The sequence below is a fragment of the Ammodytes marinus genome (genome assembly GCF_949987685.1).
Source record: "Ammodytes marinus genome assembly, chromosome: 3".
Lineage (NCBI taxonomy): Eukaryota > Metazoa > Chordata > Actinopteri > Uranoscopiformes > Ammodytidae > Ammodytes > Ammodytes marinus.
In genome coordinates this window covers 22,778,469-22,800,325 of record NC_137232.1, presented here as the reverse complement: position 1 = coordinate 22,800,325, position 21,857 = coordinate 22,778,469, and the positions used below count along the sequence as shown (strand labels likewise).

Genomic DNA, 21,857 nt, shown 5'->3' with positions numbered 1-21,857 from the left:
TGGATTATGTTGTTAAGCCTTGAACCGCATATAAAGGTCTGTTTAATCATGAGAAAAGGGATTTTAGGTGCCTAAATGCAAGTTGCACTTCTCTTTGACTCTCTGCAGAAGTGAGACAGAATGGGATCATCAAAACAGCTCCCAAAAGATCTTAAAAACTAAGATTATTCATTGTCATGGCTTAGGGGAAGGCTACAAGAAGCTTTCCCAAAGGTTTCATTTGTCAATTTCTACTGTAAGGAATGTTGTCAGGGAATGGAAGGGCACAGGCACAGTTGCAGTTAAACCCAGGTCTAGCAGACCAAGAAAAGTACAAGAGCGGCATATGCGGCGGATTGTGAGAATGGTTGCACACAACCCACAGATCATCTCCAAAGACCTGCAAGAACATCTGGCTGCAGATTGTGTATCTGTACATGGTTCAACAATTCACTGCAATTTGCACCAAAACATCTGTATGGCCGGGTGATGAGAAGGAAGCCCTTTCTGCGCCCACACCACAGATACACTTGCTTGGAGTATGCTAAAGCTCATTTAGACAAGCCAGATTCATATTGGAAGAAAATGCTTTGGACTGATGAGACAAAAAATAAGTTATTTGGTCATTATAAAAAGTGCTTTACGTGGCGAAAGGAGAAAACTGCATTCCAAGTAAAACACCTGCTACCTACTTTCAAATTTGGTGGAGGTTCAATCATGCTGTGGCCACTTCAGGGACTGGGGCCCTGGTTAAAGTGGATAGTCGGATGAATTCAACCCAGTTTCAACAGATTATTCAGGATAATGTTCAAGCATCAGTCACAAAGTTGAAGTTGCGCAGGGGTTGGATATTCCAACAAGACAATGACCCTTAACACAGTTCAAATTCCTGCTGAGGGAAAAGTACAATGTTCTGATATGGCCGTCGCAGTCCAATGACTTGAATATCATCGACAATCTATGGGATGATTTGAAGCAGGCTTTCCATGCTCGGCAGCCATCACATTTAACTGAACTGGATCGCTTTAGTATGTAAGAATGTTAAAAATACCTACATCCAGGATCCAGACACTCATCACAGGCTACCGAAGGCGTCTAGAGGCTGTTATTTTTTCAAAAGGAGGCTCAACTAAGTACTGATGACATTTTTCTTTTGGGGTGCCCAAATGTATGCACCAGTCAAATTTTGTTATGATGCTTATTGCATATTTTCTATTATTCCAATAAACAAAATGACACCGCTGAATTGCTTCTGTTTCCCTAAGGTATGTCATATATGTAAAGGAATTTGCTTCTTTGAAATCCCAGCTAATGATGAACAAAAATCCCCAAAATTAGAAGGGGGTCCCAAACTTTTTCATATGACTGTAAGTGATCACTGTATGAATAAAGATTTAACACTTATATTACCATAAATAAATCGCTTACTTCACCTTTAATGCAGCAATATAGTGTATTAAGCCAAATATTTTTGTAGTACAAATAAAGACCAATGACAAAGCAGGTTTTTAAAGGGAACAAAATGTTTGTACAAAGCTTGGTTGTTTGCCAAATGCTCAGCTGGAGATGTGTCAGTGTTACCTACTAAGAGCTTTATTAATGCATGGGGAAAGCACTCTATGATGGAGGAAAAGCAATATCCGCCACTAATGTTGATGAATCACTTTCTTTCTTTCATTCCTTTCAGGACTGCATTATTTTTTCCAGCAGTTTATTTTAGATAACATTTACAAAAAAATGTAAAAACTTTGCTCACGTAAATTTTTTCTCTTTTTGGTTCATCTCCCTCTCTCACCGCATGACAACAACAAAAGACAACAATCAGAACAATGTGTGCATAAAACAATATAACAAACAGATGTACATATAATATATAAAATATAGACAATAATCCAAACAAAATAGTACACCGGAATTAGTAATAAGTAACACTTATATAATAAAATGAAATAAGGAATAGAAAAAATATATAAGAAATAACAGTAAAATAGAGAAAATTCAATTAATCTATGGAAAAGCTACATATTATATGCAAACTAATAATCATGAAAATAAAACAGTGAGTCCTGGTGTAGAATATCATTCCCTCATGTTGTGGCATGTCAAAATAGATTATCCTGCGAGGACGGAGCTCTCTTTTCTTTCCCCCCACGCTCTCTCTGCAGACTGTGCCCACTTGATACATTTGCAGCACACAGCTGGGCTACATTTAGAGCAGAGTACTCAGATCTATGGTCTCCTCATTTTGTCAGGTTTTCCCTCCCTTTGGAAATGTTTAGAAACCCAACTGCAAAATTGATCATGGCATATCTAGTGCATACAATGAACAACCCAAAGCCCAAGCACCTGTTCAAACACTGCTTTATTTGTATTCATATTCAACATGATTCACTGACGGTCAGACACTATTGGGACACACGGTCATGCTAATAAATACGTTCTTTGGCATGCATTAGAGTTTTTGCACTTTTAGATATACCAGGGTCACGTAATCACAATCTATAGATTCGAGAGAAAACACGAGGGCTCTTCAACTCCAGCAGTGTCCAACCACAAAGCAGAAGTGGCTATCACTGAAGAACCCTTGGGAGAGCGGAACCTGCAATCCAATTACAGATCTAAGATGCAAGTTTTTCAGCCACAGGATATGAGGGAGAATTAAAACAGAGACAAAGACGGCAACGTGGTTCTCCAAGGATGTCTTGATTGTCCGTGCACGAAGGGTTGATTGTGGAATTTAAATAATCCTGCCACTTACATGCTTCCTCCGAAAACTAAGACGAGTTTCAACAGCTTCAGTAATACTATGCATAATCGGATATATGTTCTTTATGCAAACACGCACAACAAACACAAACATTATGCATACAAACTCACAGGTGCACTTATTTTCATATTAAATTAGTACTAGACTTTCCTCTGGTGTACGAAGTTACGACACAGTCTGTCGTCTTTGTCCTTCTGTACCTCCTCCAGCACTGTTTGGCCTCCTCCTGGACTCCATTGCTGACCAGGACGTACAGCACAGGGTCCACCACGCAGTTCAGACTGGACAGTGCCAGCGTACACGAGAAGAAAAAGTGCATGGTTTGTTCGAACTTGCAGTAGCTTCCGTTGTGATCCGTGTTGGCGCTGTTGTAGAAGACTAGCGAGCGTGTGAGCAAGAGGATGTGATAGGGAGCAAAGCACATTGAGAAGATCCCAATCACCCCGAACGACAGCAGGCGGACCTTCCTTTTAGCCTGGGCACTCAGGCCCGGACTCTGGCCCACAGTGGCCAGCACCCTCCAGTAGCTTACAGCCAAAACCAGCAGGGGCAGAATAAAGCCGATGCCGACTCTGAGCATGTTGAACAAGGCTACTGGTTTCTCCATGGGGAAGGTCTCATAGCAACGGTCATTGTTGTTTTTCTCATCGTGGGCGTCTTTAAGATTGTCGTTGACCAGTACGATGATGTGCATTAATATCACCACAACATAAACCATGATACACTGTGCCCAGGCCGAGCGCGATGTACGGTAGGTTTTGCAGCGCAGCGGGAAGATGACCACCAGGCAGCGGTCCACAGAGATACAGCAGAGCAGGTAGATGCTGATGTACATGTTGGAGTAGTAGAAGAAGCCAGCCACACTGCAGGACCAAGCCCCTAGCTTCCAGCGATGGTCCTGCTTGTAATAATTGATCCAGAGGGGCAGAGTGAGGAGGAAAAGCAAGTCGGAGAAGGACAGGTTGAGCAGGAAGATTCCCAGAACGTTTCCCCGCCTCATTTGCTGCCAAATGGGGCACAGGGTCAGCACATTGAAGATCAAACCAAGGACAAAAGCTGTGATGTAAGCAGCCATGAGTATGTCACTGATGGGGCTGTCGCCAATTTTAACACACACGTCTTGAGTTGAGTTGGAGGTTGTCTCTTGTTGTTTGACTGAGACATTCATTGTTCTTTTATATTTCTGTCAATTTCCTGGCAAGAAATGGACCTGGAAGCATAAAACATAAGAGTTTTACATTAAGGGTTTGTAGTAAAATTCACACCGGCGACATGAGCTTCCCCTGCAATACTTTCATGGTACTTCCTATTCCGAGGTTTGCTGAGCTCAAGAGATAACATAATGTTGTTGTTTTCTGATCTTTCTGAGTGTGAGACCGTTTTTCTCACAGTAGGCCTATACAGTCCCGGACAAAAGTCTTGTCACTTATCCTTATTGTAGAAACAACAGCTCACAACCTTACTTTTATTTAATCCATTGGTTTTAGAAATGGCTTATATGAAAGCTAAAACCCTCCCAAATTATGTTTAATAAAATAAAATTAATTTGCTTCACTGAAGAAATATTGATCATTTAATGAACACAGAAAGGTCAGATGTTGGCAGGACAAAAGTGTTGTCGCCTACAGAGAGTAATGTGAAAATTTAACAAATAATTTACTTATAAATTTAAAAATATGTTGCATACCATCAGTGAATTAAGTAGTGGTGCTGTGAGATCCATATTTAATATCTTGTATGACTTCCATGAGCTTGAAGGACTGCATCCATGCGGTTTGACAATGATTCATACAATTTATTGTATTTATGTGATGGAGCACCACCCTGCTGCAATATTTGACCCCTTTTATGGTTGGGAATGTAAGAGGTAGCTACTTATTATTGATATTTTAGGCTATTGATATTGCCTTCCACCCTGCAAATCTCTCGCGCACCCTCATACTGGATCTAACCCCAGACCAAGATTTTTCCGCCACCAAACTTAACTGTTTTTTGGGTGAATCTCGGATCCATGCAGGCTCCAGTAGGTCTCCTGCAATATTTGCTGCGGCTGTGATGGAATTCAACCGAAGATTCATCTGAGAAATCCACATTCTGCCACTTTTCCAGCATCCATCCTTTTAGCAGGCTGTGGGCCTTAGAAAATGCCACACATTTTTTTTAATTGCCTTTTGTTTAGTGCTGGTTTCTGGGCACTGATTCGACCAGGAAGGTGGATTTCTCAGATGAATCTTCGGTTGAATTACATCACATGGTTGCTCCATCGCATACTTCCATCTCTACATCAAAGTTCCTCAAGGTGAAGAAGATCAAGGTGCTCCAGGACTGGCCAGCCCAGTCACCAGACATGAACATCATTGAGCATGTCTGGGGTAGAATGAAAGAGGAAGCATGGAAGACCAAACCAAAGAATCTTGATGAACTCTGAGAGGCATCTAAGACTGTTTTCTTTGCTATTCCTGATGATTTCATCAATAAATTGTATGAATCATTGTCAAACCGCATGGATACAGTTCTTCAAGCTCATGGAAGTCATACAAGATATTAAATATGGATCTCACAGCACCACTACTTAATTCACTGATGTTATGCAACATATTTTTGTATTTGAAGTAAATTATTTGTTAAATTTTCACATTACTCTCTGTAGGCGACAACACTTTTGTCCTGCCAACATCTGACCTTTCTGTGTTCATTAAATGATCAATATATTTCTTCAGTGAAGCAAATTAATTTTACTTTATTAAACATAATTTGGGAGGGTTTTAGCTTTCATATAAGCCATTTCTAAAACCAATGGATTAATTAAAACTAAAGTTATAAGCTGTTGTTTCTACAAAATGGATAAGTGACAAGACTTTTGTCCAGGACTGTATGCGGTTTGAACAGAGAGCTAAAGTGTCCATCCCCTAGAGAGTACACAGGCTTAGTCAAGCTCCCTGACAAAAGCAGTTTGTACTAATACAAACTGAAATAGCCTAAATCCCTCCTGATTGCCTCAACTGGGGGGAAAATGTCATGGATTTTTTTTTGTAAATTTCTTTGTTTTTTTTACGAAAAGTGCCAGCATAACAGGTATAGTGTTTTTTTAGCAAATGAATTCCATACCTCTGCTCCCAAATGACCTAGCCCATCACATTATGCTTTTTGTCAATCTGTCCATAAATTGTTGCACTTTTTGACCAGCATGGTCTAAGTCTGAGTGGCAGACTGGAGCCAACTTAAGTCCAATTTATCGTTGCAATAAGAATCTGTGGTTCAGTGAAGGGAAAATCAGACGACCTAGCGGGTTATTGCCAATTCAAAAGTATCCCTACAGAGACTAACTGACATGTTGAAAAATGTCCAACATGGTGGCTGTAGCATCTCACCCAGAGAAGATGGATTTAAGTATCTACTGCAGCATGAAAAATGAGTTCTGTGAAATGTACACCAAATATGAAGTTATTAATGAATTCCCTCCCTGATTTACCCCTTAGATAGATGCATGTTCAGTGCCAGTTTATCAAAGATCTTTGGCCGTTATTCACGCCTGTTGGGCAGACACATCCTGCATATTAGTTTGCGTTGCTCTCTCTGTTCTAAAATGTTCTGATGCTAAAAAAGCACAGGAAGGCTCCAAACTACAGTTATGAAGTTAGAAGTGTTCCTAATGTAAATCCCTTGAATCATATTCTACAAAAGAGAACACATGGTTGCTATTGTTTGTAAAATGACAAAAGCCCTGAATGGCTTTTTTTTATCTGTAGATTTTATTTGGGCAATTTCCTGTCCCTCTCTCAGATTTCCTCAGTAGGAAATTAAAGCCGTATTCTGTATCTTTATGGGTATTTTTTTCTGTATCTCAGTGGTACTCTTAGATTTTTGATTCCCCTCAATGTTCTGTTCTATCACTTAGGCTTGGCCCTGCTGTGTTTATAGGCTCAGGATGCATCTAATGCCATTAACGTCTGGATAGAGGTAGGCTGGCCTATCCAAACTCAATAATGGAGAAACCATTTAGAGTCAGACCATCTTCAGGGAACCATAATGTGTGCACGCGCGTGTGTCTTTGTTTGTGTGTATACATGTGCATTTTTTCCCAGCACCACAAGACTCTTGAACTCCACAGGCCCCTTAACTACTGTCTGAGATATATATATATATATATATATATATATATATACTGTACATATATTCTAGGTTTATTTTATTTAAACTTTGGTTCTTATTGCACTGTACGCTGTTACTCTTTTTACTCTTATATTCTATACTAGGCCTATTTTTTTATGTTTTATTGTTGCATTGTTGAGGAGAGCTTGGAACACAAAAATGTCTTTGCCAGCTATAACTGCTTGCCTGTTATGTTGTGCATTTGACAAATAAAGTAACTTGATTGTATGTGCCTGCAGGAGTAATAGCCTGGATTTAATGGATTATTCATAACATGTTCAAAAAACGTGGTTAGGGGAACCACACAGGCAGTAGTAATCGGAAAGTTTTGCTCATAAAACTGAAACCTTTTCTGAAATGGTTCATGGGTTTAGTCACCAGTCTGGCTGCTGATGTGACTAACCACAAACGGGTCTTCTCCCTCTTACTTATAGGCCTGTACGTGTTTGTTCTATTCACATACACCTCCTTTCTTTTGGAGAATTTTTCACATGTAAAGCATTATTACCATTTTATTTCACCACATAATCCTAATACATGGCTACTTTACACAGCTGGCCCAAGCTTCAGTCCTGTCTATTGACCATCTCAGCCAACTATGTGTTTGTAATAAGCTGAACTAAACTCAGTTGTTATTGAATAGCAAAACATCAGCATTTTATCTCAAAAGGGGGAATTTTCTCGATGCCTAATCTCGTTTTCCAAGCAAAATGGAAAAAATATGTTTTATAGAGTCCCTCCCTAATACCAGAGCCGTATTTCAGAGGTGTCAAAGCTGTTCATGGTACATTCCTGTGAATTTCCATTATTTCTCATTATCAAGCATTTTCCCCAGCACTGTCCAACCTGTTGTGACCACCACAGAGAGAACCGCAAAAATACATTCAACCCTGTAGAGAATAAACATTTCTAGCCCAATTATTTCTTTCAACACTGGCTCAGACACCCTCAAGGATGTCGACTTTCCCTTGACAACAGTCCATGTGGGCATTTAAAGAAAACAAGAAAAGAAAGTGAGGCTTCAAACTAAAATAAAACCTTCCCCACCCTTTCCCATCTTATTTTTTCTAAGACTACATACAACTGTAATTAACAATAACCTCACCTGTTGGTCTTTGATATGGAGTGTGTCTTGATTGTAGAAGAAAGCTGTCCAGTGGTTGAGGAGTTTCAGACACATTCCAGAGCTGTTTCGGTTTTGGCACGAGTTGGAGTTGAGTCCAGGAGGGTCAGAGGACGAGCCATGCCAATACAGTCACACATGGTACTCTCAACTGATTACTACACCAGATAATTGTGTCAGTCAAAACAATAACACAACACAGTTCAAGGTCTATCCTCTCTGTACACGGCCTGATACTTTTTTCTTTGGTCCTGGGTGAGATGACTAGTCGTTGACAGCCAGTTGAAATGTCAGCAAGACGCGTGGGGAAGGGATGAGACGAAGTACATAAAAGGGGAAGACACACGTAGGAAGAGGGAGGTTTGCTTTTGCACACGTGCATGGAGGAAGTGCAAGCCTCAAGGGGTGGGGAGAAACTCTAGACTGTGATGGGCCAGCTATGATGCAGATGCTAATTCCCAAAAAAAGAAAGAGAGAGGGAGAGAGCGGGTGGGGGATTGAATCTTATATTGATATGTAATGTGAGCACTGTATTTAGGGGAAATTTAAGCTCTGTGCGCAGACATAGAGATAATGTCGCACACCTCAACTTCCCCATTTTACTTTCACATTGATATGAGTCTTTTTTTTAAATGGTGTGGCCATTTTTTATGCAATGCATAATTTTCACTTCTTTGAAACAGCTTTCACTTCATCATATTTTCTCCCTCATTCAATTCCATTGACGCAGAGTCGGTTTTCAGTGTTACTCAATGTAAGAAAAACTTCAGTACTTGATAGCGTGCCACTGCTGAACAGCTTGAGGTTAAGAGGTGAGCTGAAGCAGATTTACATGTTATGAACTTTGTACCAGGCAGCAGTATAAACTGTGGGGTTATCAGACAGTTACCGTAATTTACCCAGAACAACCCCCGAGCCAGTGCAACAACCAATATCTATTTAAGTATATGAGAAGAATGTGTGATTGATGCCTGCTGCAGCATATCTGTTAATGTGTTGAGTAAACATTTACGCCCGCCAGCTGTTTGGATTTCGTGTAGAGTATTTTCCTATGTGCAAGAAGGCATACCTGAAGACAACCGCAGCAATGGTTGAGAGAGGGAAAGAGGAAGATTAGAAATGAGGAAATGTTTAGTAGTCTTTTGCCAATGAGGCTAACAGTAATACATACTAAAGGGGGCTTTCTTGCCTCACCACCCCTCATCCATCACATTTCCTCCCCCCCTGTCCACAAGGGGTGAGTGAGTGTTTCAGCATCTGGGGCTCTGTGTGATGGTGGATTATATCTATGATGGCTTTAAGGGTTTTTTGATTCAAACATGTATCAGTTCAATTAACAGTTCAGTGTAGCTAATATTAGAAGAAGAGGATGGCTTTCGTCATGGTACTTTTATTATCGTAAAAAGCTTTTCTCAGTGGCCACACACTTTCGGTTTCAGTGTGACAATCAAAGGTGGCTATAAAATATCTAATCTCATTTCATGTGAAATGAATACAACTGCACCTTGAAACGGGATGAATCAAACAGGAGCTTTTCCAAACAAACAGATGCCAAAATAACCCCAGAGCATCTTTTGAAAACCTATTTGAAATACCTTTCAGTTTGTCCTTTTGATTAGTCATACTTTTTCCCCAAAGGCTATAAAGTAAAGATTAACCTTTTTTAGTTCATGTCAAACATTTTCCACACCCCATATGGACATAAAAACAGGTTTCACTTGCTGTAATCATTACTCCTGTAGCCTTTTTTCTGTGAAGAAAAATGCATTTAAAAGGTCAGCTGAAATAAAGTTGAGGCCAAAGCATTCGGTGTTGGCCAAGCGAGTGTGTATTTTTGAGTGTTTACAGTTGCCTTTTCAGAATAAACTCCCCATTTGTTTGCACCCAAAGACTGTGGCAGCAAGGGCTTGTTAAAAAACAGAATGTGTTTTGTTCTAACAAGGCGGAAAGTTTGGACACAGGTTGAAGACTGCGGATTTGGTCCTGCATCTGTGTGGGCCAAAAGTACATGTGAGCATGTGAGTATTCTTTAAAAACTTTTTTTTAAAGTGAACTTATTCTTTGAAGTTTGGTTGTTTACTGTCATGATGTTTTAACTCCATTATTGCAAATGCTCTGTGTGCATGATACACTGTGTAGGTTAGATGATTAAACTTGAAGGGAGGAGGGTTAAAAAATTACTATGAGTATGATGGTACAGTAGGGGTACATTAATTAACTGTTAATTAATGCTTGGTTAATGCTGTTAACAGTTAGTTAATACTATTTAAGCATTAACCTATGGTTAGTGCTTGGTTATTAATGGTTAGTTAATGTGTGGTAAATCATTAACTATGCTTAGTTAAGCATTAACTAAGCATAACAGTTAGTTAATATTTAGTTAATGCTCATAAGACAGTTAGGTAATGATGAGTTAATGTGTATTAAGCATTTTCTAAGCATTAACTAACAGTTAATTAATGTACCCTTATTTTAAAGTGTTACCAGTATAATTTCATGAAGCAGAAGCTCTCTAGGATCATGTCCCTGCTTCCAATACAACTTATGATTGTCATGGGGTAGAGGGGATATAGGGGAGAGTTGTGCCAGTGGGGAAGTTCTGCGGTTGGGGTGATTTGTGCCAGAGGGCCTGGAGTGAGTTGTAAGTAAGTAAGTAAGTAAGTAAGTAAGTAAAATGTATTTATAAAAGCACATTTATAACAGTGTGCACTGTCCAAAGTTCTGAACATAGTGCATTCAGTAGGTAAAAAATTAAGGTAAAATAACAATAACAAAAATAAAAATAAAAGACATAAAGCCCAGACATCCACGTATAGACAAATATAGTAGTGCAGAGGTAAGATAGTTAATGGGGAGGAACACATGTGGGTTTTGAGCCTTGATTTAAAGGCAGAAATGGAGGGGGAATCTCATATGCCAGGTGGCTGTTGGTTCTACAAGGGCAGAGCAGCTAGTGCAAAGTAAATTTCTGAGAGTTGTGCCATTGGAATGGCTGTATACGATGGTCACCAAAAGAAAGTGATTGTCTACAGTAGCTCAGAAGAGACTGACATCTCCATTCCACATAACGACACCACTGATGAGAGTTCAGATGGCCAGAAAGATTATGATAGTGACTTTGTCACTGTGAGCTTTGCAGGTAAAACCATTAGATCTGCTAGGCCTTGTTTAAGAAAATTGTCCTTCAATCTTTGTAAAATATTTACTTTATTTACATTAAATAAACCTTAAATAAGTGATTGTATAATGGATTTGTCTTGCATTACGGTTTATGAGATATATATCAATGGCACAATTTACCCCATGGTATTCTCTCTTGTGGCACAACTTACACAACACCAGGGGCAAGTTGTGCCACAAGACAACTTTTTCTCCAAAAGCTATATTTCTTAAACAGTTTATTCCAGATCCAAAGTTATTGTTGCCGGAGATGCACAACAACCTGAAATATATGTACATATTTGAGTTGGAGACTTTACTGTCAAGGCGACAAGGCCTCACTTTAAAGTCTCTCTCTCTGTCTTCTTTTATTTATCCTCAAATGTAGACATATTCTTCACTATGCCATCAGGTACACTTTGCCAGGCTCCTGTCTTTGTACTGACAAGTGGCAGCGAGGACCCATCACTACTAACCAAAAGACATGATGTAGCCAAACCTCAGAGAGTCACCTGGCACTAGCACTGAATTCTCAATTTAGCGTCTACTTATGTGAAAAGCAATGTTAATCTTAGGGTGGATACTCTCTCTCTCTCTCTCAACAAAAACAATCTAAGGGTGTATTCACATATATAATACTATCGCCGTGTCAGTTTGGAGCTGAGCTGCGCCGAACACACAGCTGACACACAGCTATTCGTCTCGCGAGCCGCACGTCCAGCAGCAAAAATACAGTAACAATGATGTTTCATAACATGGCATTGACATAGGCCTACATATTATAACCATATGAAACAACAATAATTTGATGTTTTTCTTCTTTATTTATAGGGTAGATGTAGGCATATTTATTTATTATATCTAACCCCATATTATATCAATTATACTATATATTTCGCACTTTTCACTTCGTGCTTCCTACCGGTACTTCTCTCCACCGATGAATGTCTGTCCAATGAATGAATAGTGAAGAATATGTCTACATTTGAGGATAAATAAAAGGAGAGAGAGAGAGAGAGAGAGAGAGAGAGAGAGAGAGAGAGAGAGAGAGAGATCATCATTTGGCATCGATGATGAATGTAGTGAAGTAGGAACAAGGGTGCACGGGCACTCATCACAGAATGGAAAACAAATCTCTCTTTGCCACCGTAGCCTCATGGTCCCCCTGAGTGCTACTCTTTGTACTGTGTGTGTGTGTGTGTGTGTGTGTGTGTGTGTGTGTGTGTGTGTGTGTGTGTGTGTGTGTGTGTGTGTGTGTGTGTGTGTGCCTGCGTGCGTGTATGTGCTCGCCCGTGTGTGTACTAAAATACATCATATCTTGTGTATTTCTCTCTAGCTGAAAGCTAAAATTTACAATTCGTAGATGACAGTTATGTTTGGATGAACAACACATTAAATAAAACACCCAAGACAAAAAGAGATATTGTTCAAGGTGTGTATTATCTCTTAGCAATGCTGGGGTTATCCTTCAAACATGTTATACACAGTCTATGTATATTTGACAACTACATCAGGTTACACATGTGTATAATAGACCATCTAATATTGTAACTAGATAACTTTACTTCACAGAAACATGCAACTTATTGACATGACAAGCAGTCAATAATCAAACTACTCACACTCTCCAAGATCTAGTTTTGTAATCCGAGCTGTCCATCTATGCACTTGCATCATAGGAAGAGGTCTGCCCCTCTGAACAACAATAAACAAGAGTGCTTTTTAAAAGCCAATCTACCTTCTGAGGGGTAAGAATGCTGCCTTCATGGCCATTATTTGAATCTTATATACATGCAACTCCGAGGACAAGCCATTCGCCATTTAAAAACACTGGCTTTGGAGATGGGTAAGAGTGGGCGACTCACCACAATGGAAGCTAATTTCACCAATCTACAGTTAGAGCTAAAGGTAATTCATACCCGCAAAGACATCTTTCATCACACATGTTTTCGAGACATCTACCATTGTGGCTCATAACTAGTGGTAATTACTGGAGGATTTGTTGACGCCAGATCAATACTGCAGGTTTTCACTACAGGACATGCAGTTATGGGAATGCATTATGTGAATCCAGATGAGCTTTTACCTCCATGCCTGCACATTAGCAATTACCGGCACAGAGAAAATCCTTTGTCACTGCAGAGCCTTCTGAAAAGAGATTGAACCGGTCTTTACTAAAGACATAAGAGGGAGTGTAATTCCCGGCAGTCCAAATTAACAACATCAAAACCAAATGTTACTTTTCTTTGAATGTGGGTCACTTTCATTTGAAATTTCAACAGCTATTTGTCTAATTGACACACCGGGTTTTCGCCTTGATCGCTTGTGGTGAAATGTTACTTCCTGCAACACTCTGAAGCACGTGGCAGTGAAAGGAAAATACTCCATTAGTGTGAAAAATTCAGATTTGAAGGCTGACATTTTTATCTATAAAAGACTCCCTTGGTTGGCTGCACAGAGGATGTTCACAAAAGAGCCTAGCAGCAGTCACTCTAAATGTCCAATCATGAAAGGAGTTCAGACATTGAAACGATGAAGGAAGACCAACAACAGGGGAGGTATCAGAGGGAAATTTTGATGACCTCATTCTGGAATCATTGCTGTAAATTGGAGTGCCGGCACGCAGTCTTTATTGAAAACATGTTTTTTTTTCTCAACTGAGTGTCTTTTTCAGGCTTCATAGTGGACCAGACCATCCTCTCCCCCTCTCTCCCTACTTCTTTCCACCTTCCAAAAAAAGGGGCTTGAGTCATGTCTGTGTGTCTGTCTGTGGTCAGAGGATGCTGACCCTCTCAGTGAGGCCTTGCATATCTGCGTCCTCCCCGCCCTCATCATCAGAGCCGGGTGCGGGGGGAGGAGGCACAAGGTGAGCGGGGTAAGGCAGGGTGTGATCACGGGCGAACATTTGCCAGCGGCAGTCATCGCTCTCGTGGGTGATGTAACGGCCGCCCAGTTTGTTCTCCAGCTCCCGCAGGTCCAGCCACGCCTGGTAGTCCTGAGAAAGTAGCAAGAAACGGGAAGAAAAACAGAAGGATGAGGTTTTACTTTCAGGAGCCTTGAAATTAGATCTGATGTTGAATGGGCTTTTATGTATTTACAGCACATCATCCAGTAATCACTTTAGCTCATGCGTGCATGCGTGCGTGGGTGAGTGAGTGAGTGAGTGAGTGAGTGAGTGAGTGAGTGAGTGAGTGAGTGAGTGAGTGAGTGAGTGAGTGAGTGAGTGAGTGAGTGAGTGAGTGAGTGAGTGAGTGAGTGAGTGAGTGAGTGAGTGAGTGAGTGTGTGTGTGTGTGTGTGTGTGTTGTGAGTGCGTGTGTGCGTGCAAGTGTGATTGTGAGTGTGTGTGTGTGTGAGGGTGCGTGTGCATGCAAGTAAGGACTTGAATGAGACTAGAGTGGTGAGGCTGTTTCTGATAAAAATTCTAAATTTCGCTTGAATCCAATTTAGGCCTACTGTGACACAAAAGCTAAATTAATTAATGTTCTTGCAACAGAAAAACAACAACAAGAACAAGTTTGAACCTGTGTAAACCTGACAGTAAAGGCCGGCCTGTTTTTCCACTGCTGAACATTTTGTTTTGAAGGAGACATTGAAGAATTGTGCAGTCAATAAAATAATTGTTATAGCCGTCCTCAGAAAATATAAGCTCTGTGCTGGCAGTTGTTGCTGTTTTTTTTCATAAATAAGTGATAAACAGTGTGCATGTTTGTGCATGCATATGAGTAGTTTCTTGAGGCTACCTGTAGGTATACGTGGCTGAGACTCTTGTCGACACTGTAGCGTTTCCTCATCTTAACCTGCAGCAGGTTGTTGATCAAGTCGATTGCTAGAAAACACAGAAATGTACAGATCTGTCTATAAAAAGAAGCTGACTGCTTACAGTAAAAAAAAAACTTGAGTCATCACAATTATCATTCTTAAAAAGGCCAAATTCATCAACGCCATGATGGTATTACGATTATATTACTGGGAATAGTTTTGGTAGAAATGCAATGAAAAGAACAGAACCCATAATTCTAATGACTGTTTCATCATGATGTGGACGGGAAACCTCATTTATTCTGTTTAACAGTTCATGTTCTTCCTCATATACAGTCAGTCTAAAGAAGATTCAGAAAGGTGTTGATTCCACTCCGTGAACATTATGGAGGAAATGTTGAACTCCTCACAGATTACAGCCTCCAAAAATGTCAAGACAGTTTTCAACCAAAAACTGATTAACTAACCTTCATGAGGGTAGGCAATTATTACCGGACCGTTGTATTAGAGCGCATTAGTTTTCGCTATAGGTGTTCTTAATGAACTGGCAACTGAGTGTAGACTTTTCTCTTCCATCTTTAGATATGTCGAACAAAACTCTCCTTGTGTCCCTCCATATCTCATATGCTCTAGGTATTTTACATATCTCATATGATCTAGGTATTTACTTACACTGTAACAATTTTCTGATGTCAATAGTTGTATATATCACATCTCAAGTTATTTCCAGTACTCACATTGTGTACATATTGTAGAATAGTGTTCTCACTTACTTAAAAATCTTATATGATTATATTGATAGCTTTATTGTCGGTTTAACCTTGTTGTCTTAAAGGTGAAGTAAGTGGTTTATTTGTGTTAATATACGTGTTATATCACTCCATATTCCTACAGCAAACGCTTCAACAGAGTGCGGACGTCATATCATAGGTCTCCAAGTCACTCTGGTTTGCAGTATTAGCCCAAATAAAACGTTGTAGTATCCCGATTTTATATCCAATCAGGAGAGAGAACGTAACAAACCGTCACTCGTCTCACTCATATATATACTATATACACTCCATGGTCTCACTGCCGGTGCACGCCAGAGCAACAGATGGGTGAATGTGTATGCGCCTACAATGGCGGAGCAGGTAAAAATCCTTCGCAATGTCTGTTTTGATGGTTTTTATCACGTTTTATCACACTTATGGATCTGAGATGATGCTAGATAACTTGCTGTTTGAAGACCGCAATGCATTAATGTGGTGACGTAGGGACGAGCCAGGGGACTGCTAACTGCAGTAACTGACAGGAAATTAGCTAAAAGAACCATTCCGCTTACTGAACCTTTAAGCACATATTTTTACATGTGTTTCTATTCTTAATTCTATTCTTTCTGCAGTCTTAAGAAGGTGGTTAACATCAAACCTGGGTGGAAGGAGTATGTGTCTGAACACCATGCTGCAGCAAGGGAAGCCTTTAAACTTTGGACTGATGCAGGAAGGCCTAGACAGGGTGATGTGTTTGAGTGTAAAAAACAAGCTAATGCCAGATATAAATATGCTCTTCGTCATATTAAGACAAAAGAGAATACTATTAGAGCGGACTTGCTTGCTAGGAATCTACAAAAGAACTATGTTGACTTTTGGAAAGCAATCAAAGTGATGAATAACCATAAAACGTCTTTACCACATGACATTGAAGGTATCTGTGGTTCAGATAACATTGCAAAATGATGGCGTGAGCATTATATCAAGCTGTTCAACTGTGTCAAGAGTAATGTTGTTGCTGTTAATAATGTTGATTTGGACACTAATGTTACAGTAAGCCCAGCAGAGGTGGCACATGCTATTGAGATGCTTGATAACAACAAAACATGTGGTACAGATGGTATTGCTGCAGAGCATCTTAAGCATGCCAGCTATAGGCTCTCTCCACTGTTAGCCATGTGTTTCACTGGTATCATGGTGCATGGTGTTCTCCCTGACTCCATCTTGTCTGTTTTGCTGGTTCCTGTGCTTAAGGAGAAGGCTGGCAAATTAAACAGCATGGACAATTATAGGCCAATTGCCCTTGCCAGTACCCTGTCTAAAGTGCTGGAAAAATTATTTTAAATAGGATTGAAATGTATGTATTAACTACAGACAATCAATTTGGATTCAAGAGAAAACATAGTACTGATTTATGCATTTATGCTCTAAAGGAGATTGTCGCTAAATATCAACGCCAAAACACCTCTGTGTTTCTCTGTTTCATTGATGCCTCTAAGGCATTCGATAGAATCAACCATGCAAAACTATTTGTAAAACTACTTATGAGAGATGTTCCTAAATATATTGTTAGAATTCTAATGTATTGGTATGCTCAGCAAACATTCCAGGTCAAATGGGATAATACTGTTTCTGATCCTTTTCATGTGGCGAATGGGGTCCGTCAAGGAGGAATCTTATCTCCTATTCTTTTTAATGTATATATTGATGACCTTTCAAGACAGCTAAATTAATGTACAACAGGATGTATTGTGGGAGATGAAGTTGTGAATCATCTCATGTATGCTGATGACCTGGTTTTACTTTGTCCATATTATGCTGGGTTACAAGAGCTGTTGAGGATATGCACACAATATGGAAGAGAATTTGACATCAACTATAATGCCAAAAAGAGTAAGGTCGTTGTTGTGAGATCTAGAGAGGACAAAAAAATCCTCTTTTCCTGCTTTTCCACCTCTCAGATGGTCTCTTAGAAATATCCAGGGAATTAAAATATCTAGAACATGTCTTCTCAGATGATCTCATGGATGACAGTGACATTCGTCGTCAATGGTGTAAAATATATGCACAGGCCAACATGATGATGAGGAAATGTTCCATGTGTTCCACAGATGTTAAGTGTGTTCTGTTTAGGGCTTATGTCACGCCGCTGTGTACAGCTCATCTCTGGTCCTCTTACAGAGTGAGAAGTATGCAGAGGCTTAGAGTGGCAGATAATGATGCCATGAGGTTGTTGCTCCGTGTTCCTATGGCACAGTGCTAGCCAGTTATTTGTGTCCTCTAATGTACCTACATGTCAGGCACTGTTACGAAAGTTAATGTTCAATTTCATGTGTCGATTGGATTTATCAGAAAATAGCATCATTATAGCCTTAACCAACCCTATGATGGGCTATAGGTTCACATCCAGGCTTCGAAAGCATTGGCATGATAGCTTGCACCTATTTTAGTACAGTATTTTATTGAGTAATGTATTTTAATGTGTTCTATGTGTGTGTGTGTGTATGTTGGATGTGAGTGGACCATCTGAGTCCTTAATAAAGATTATTATATATTAATTGAAGCAACTGTTACGAACATAATTTCCCCATGGGGATCAATAAAGTATTTCTGATTCTGAATCTGATTTGGCCTCTGTGTTTACCATCACTGGAGATCTGTTTCCAGGGGTTGGGAGGGTACATGAAGGCTGCGTTGTGGATCTGGTCGTTGATATCTTCGTCCTCATTGAAGGGGAAGGTTCCACTCAGGCTGACATACATAATGACTCCCACCGACCACATGTCCAGTGAACGGTTGTAGCCCTGGTTTAGCAGAACCTCAGGGGCCAGGTAGGCGGGCGTGCCGACCACCGAGCGACGGAAAGACTTCTCGCCGATTATACGGGCAAAACCAAAGTCACACAACTTCACCTGAGAGAGGGAAACAGTGAGGAACAACATGAAGTGGAGAGTCAGATTGTACTTTGGGTAGTGTTTTTAAATAAGGGAAGTGTTGAAAAACGACATGTAGGCATTTGAGAAAAGTATATAGGCATGAGGTAAGATGTCTGGGCAACTGTGTGTGTGTGTGTGTGTGTGTGTGTGTGTGTGTGTGTACCTATTTGTATGCGTGTGTACAGTATAATATGTGTGTATATACCTGGGGGAATGGATCAGCGGAGGCAAGCAGCACATTCTCGGGTTTCAGGTCACAGTGAACGATGTTTTTAAAGTGCAGATGTCTCAGAGCTGCAAGAATCTTTGCACACGTACACACACACACATGCATAACCAGAGGCACAAAACAGGATATGAATTAGTGTCGAAGCTACTCGATAGATACGACACAGACTTTCAAAGATGAGCCGTGACGCATTGAATGTGCATCATGATCCCCCACACGGGCAAACCACAGTGAGCATGCGGCAAGTCACAGGTCGTCACTGTGAGTTACAATAAGTGACAACACTTTCCATGTCGTGGCACATCAATACAAACAAGACAAATCCCTCATTGTGTATGCACCTGTGTGATGAGGAACTTGGTAAGCCTCTCAGGCAATCTGCCCTTTTCACTGGAGAGGATCATCTCTAGCATGTCACCATGAAGCTTCTCCATCACCACAAACACTTTCTCTGGGGTTTCAAACATGCACTCCAGGTTCACAATGCCCAGGTGACGTAAGCTCTGAGAGGGGGATCAGAGAGGAAGAAGAATTATAGGATTATATGAGTAATTAAAGAATTGTTGACATAGACAGAGTAGGCTTTGGAAGAGCAGATGAACGGTGCGAGGAACAGGAAGTGTGTAAGGTGAAACATAGAGACAGACACACAACAGTAAACCGCAGACAAAACGACAGTTAACCACAGAAGGAAAATGTGAAACACATCCGGGAGAAGAGAACATTCATTATTATGTAGTTATGTTGCAAAAGTGACAACAAGTTTTCATCTTTCTTCTCGTATTTATGTGACTCAGAGGGGCATCATTTTTCAAAATGTATTTCCCCTTGATTGGGGCAAAAGTGGCAGAGGCTTTTACATCTGACAGGCCAATTGAGTAACTGTAGAGCTGAAGGGGAAGTCAGGTCATACAGGGACAGAGTCATAAACAAGTTCAGACAGCATGTAAGGGGGTTAATGCACCTATGTCTCCATCTGCTGTTGACTAACGTGATGCACATTTAGGTATGAGCCTTAACCAGAAAAACCTGGTATGATTACAGTTACAGCCCTTCATAATCCCAATATATAATATAGATAGCATGTAATCATTATTTTGTAGAAAGGTTAATGCAAATATCATCCACAAAATAAATAATACAAACTACTGTGGACAATGTAAAATAATTCTGTGAAATTTGAAATAATGCTGCTTCATCACTGGAGACATAAACTGCAGTTTAGAAAGCCATTATCAGATAACGCTGGCCTTTTTTGACCTTTGTTTATGGAAGTCTGGCTTTTGGTAAACAACACAGCCCATGCTAAAAGCCCACACTTATAAGTGCCGTCTTTGGGGTTTTCCCTTCCTTTTAAAAAATGATCCACAAACCATAGATTGATTTGGTCAGACAATGAGTCATCTGTTACTGAGAATTACCCATGAACTCATTTGTTTGGTACTTCCTTTCAGAAATGGTTCTTGACATGATGAGTCCCTTTGATTCAATACAAACCTTATCAATGCCACTGTGAACAACAGTATTTGGACATAAGTTGGCATTTTTCGCGTATGTACCAAAATAAATGAAAACACATACAGTATATCTAACAAATAGGAAATCATGAACACATGATTTACCTCTGCAGTGGAACATGTGTGTGTGCTTACCTGCAATATGGCCACCTCATTCCTCAGCTGGCTCTCCTGTTTGGTGGGAAAACGCAGCTTGTCAATGACTTTGACAGCTACATCTCTCCCTGTCTTCCTGTGCTTTCCTGATGAAGAAATGGGTAATAATTAGTAACAGGTGATGTTGTGAGCTGAATCCTCACAGACATATAGACGTATATTGAGACATCCACAGTGTGTGATGTGTACTGTAAACCATTGCACTCTTGTAATATTGTCAGACTCACGAAAAAAAAATGTCAAATCAAAATGGATGCTGCACAACCAAAGATATTGGCTGCGTTCCAATACCCATACTATCTACTATTTAGTATGGTAGAAAAAAGATCTAGGATGTCCCGATTCTTGTGGCCAGATTTAGTATGGTTAGAAATACCCGGATGTCTACTTCATCCGGCTGAGATTTTTAGTGTTGAAAACAGCATCCTATTTGGGCGATTCTGACCCAGAATCCTGTGTGCACCGGAAGTGACGTCACATAGACGGAATCTCCATATGAAACAAACAGGGATGCGACGGATATAAAAGCAAGAGGCAAGATCAAGGCGCAATGTTATGATGAACTGAATAAATAAAAGTATGTCACAAGTGTATGCCCACTGAATCCTAACTAGATTGTTTTTATGGTCAAATGTAGTATGTAGAATAGAAAAAAGAAAGAGTATGCGATTTGGAACGCAGGGCTTGTCTTTTTTAAATCCATGCAGCCAAAAACTGGCGCCTACATTACCCACAATGCAACTCCACTTAGTCAGTTGGGTTAGAGGGTCAGGCATGTTGCTATGGTAGCAAAAGACTTTGAAGTTTCAAATCGGTGGAGTTCATCATTATACACCATTGTTTCCTACACAGCACTTTCACCTTCACTCGAACCTTTACAAAAATACAGCCATGAGGAGCTCAATCAGCCTCACGAAACATAGATCTACATACCCCCGTACACTACTCCAAACTGTCCAGATCCCAGCACTTCATCAGCAAAAATCTGGTACACTGTACCAATATCCTGTAAGAGACAGCAATATTTGATTCATTTATTATAACCTTCACTGTTTCATTCATTTAAAGGGTGAAGGAAACTGCTGAAATTGAAAAAAAAAGTCTTACCACATTCTCTTGGATTTGACTGTTGGAGACTGATATGCTGATAGAGGCTTGTCCTGAAAATAAAGCACCAGGAACAACATACAGGTTATACGGCGCTGTGGTGGCACTGGGTAAGTCAGCCAGAGTAATCGGTTATCATCTTTCCCAATTTGGTCCATTGTAACTTGAGCAACAGCAGCAGCACGCTCTGTTTCGGCAAATTAAACGGACATGCACATCC

General features: G+C 40.2%; 2 protein-coding genes across 2 annotated transcripts in view; both read right to left on the bottom strand.

Moving 5' to 3' along the window:
* Positions 1–1,765: 1,765 nt before the first annotated feature.
* Positions 1,766–8,270, bottom strand: gpr184 (G protein-coupled receptor 184). Its single transcript, XM_080053139.1, has 2 exons — positions 8,004–8,270; positions 1,766–3,956 (listed from the first exon to the last, which is right to left on the bottom strand). The coding sequence occupies exon 2, from the start codon at positions 3,912–3,914 to the stop codon at positions 2,871–2,873; it is 1,044 nt and encodes a 347-aa protein (XP_079909265.1). The 5' UTR covers positions 3,915–3,956; positions 8,004–8,270; the 3' UTR covers positions 1,766–2,870.
* Positions 8,271–12,121: 3,851 nt separating this feature from the next.
* The window catches only part of prkd2 (protein kinase D2), a 37,109-nt gene continuing 27,373 nt past the window's right edge, over positions 12,122–21,857 (bottom strand). The window contains exons 12-19 of the mRNA XM_080053601.1: positions 21,638–21,690; positions 21,464–21,536; positions 20,510–20,616; positions 19,199–19,360; positions 18,834–18,932; positions 18,337–18,604; positions 14,922–15,007; positions 12,122–14,175 (exon numbers count right to left, since the gene is read on the bottom strand). Of these exons, the coding sequence (XP_079909727.1) occupies positions 13,954–14,175; positions 14,922–15,007; positions 18,337–18,604; positions 18,834–18,932; positions 19,199–19,360; positions 20,510–20,616; positions 21,464–21,536; positions 21,638–21,690 (1,070 nt within the window). The 3' untranslated portion in view covers positions 12,122–13,953. The remainder of the gene's footprint in view (positions 14,176–14,921; positions 15,008–18,336; positions 18,605–18,833; positions 18,933–19,198; positions 19,361–20,509; positions 20,617–21,463; positions 21,537–21,637; positions 21,691–21,857) is intronic.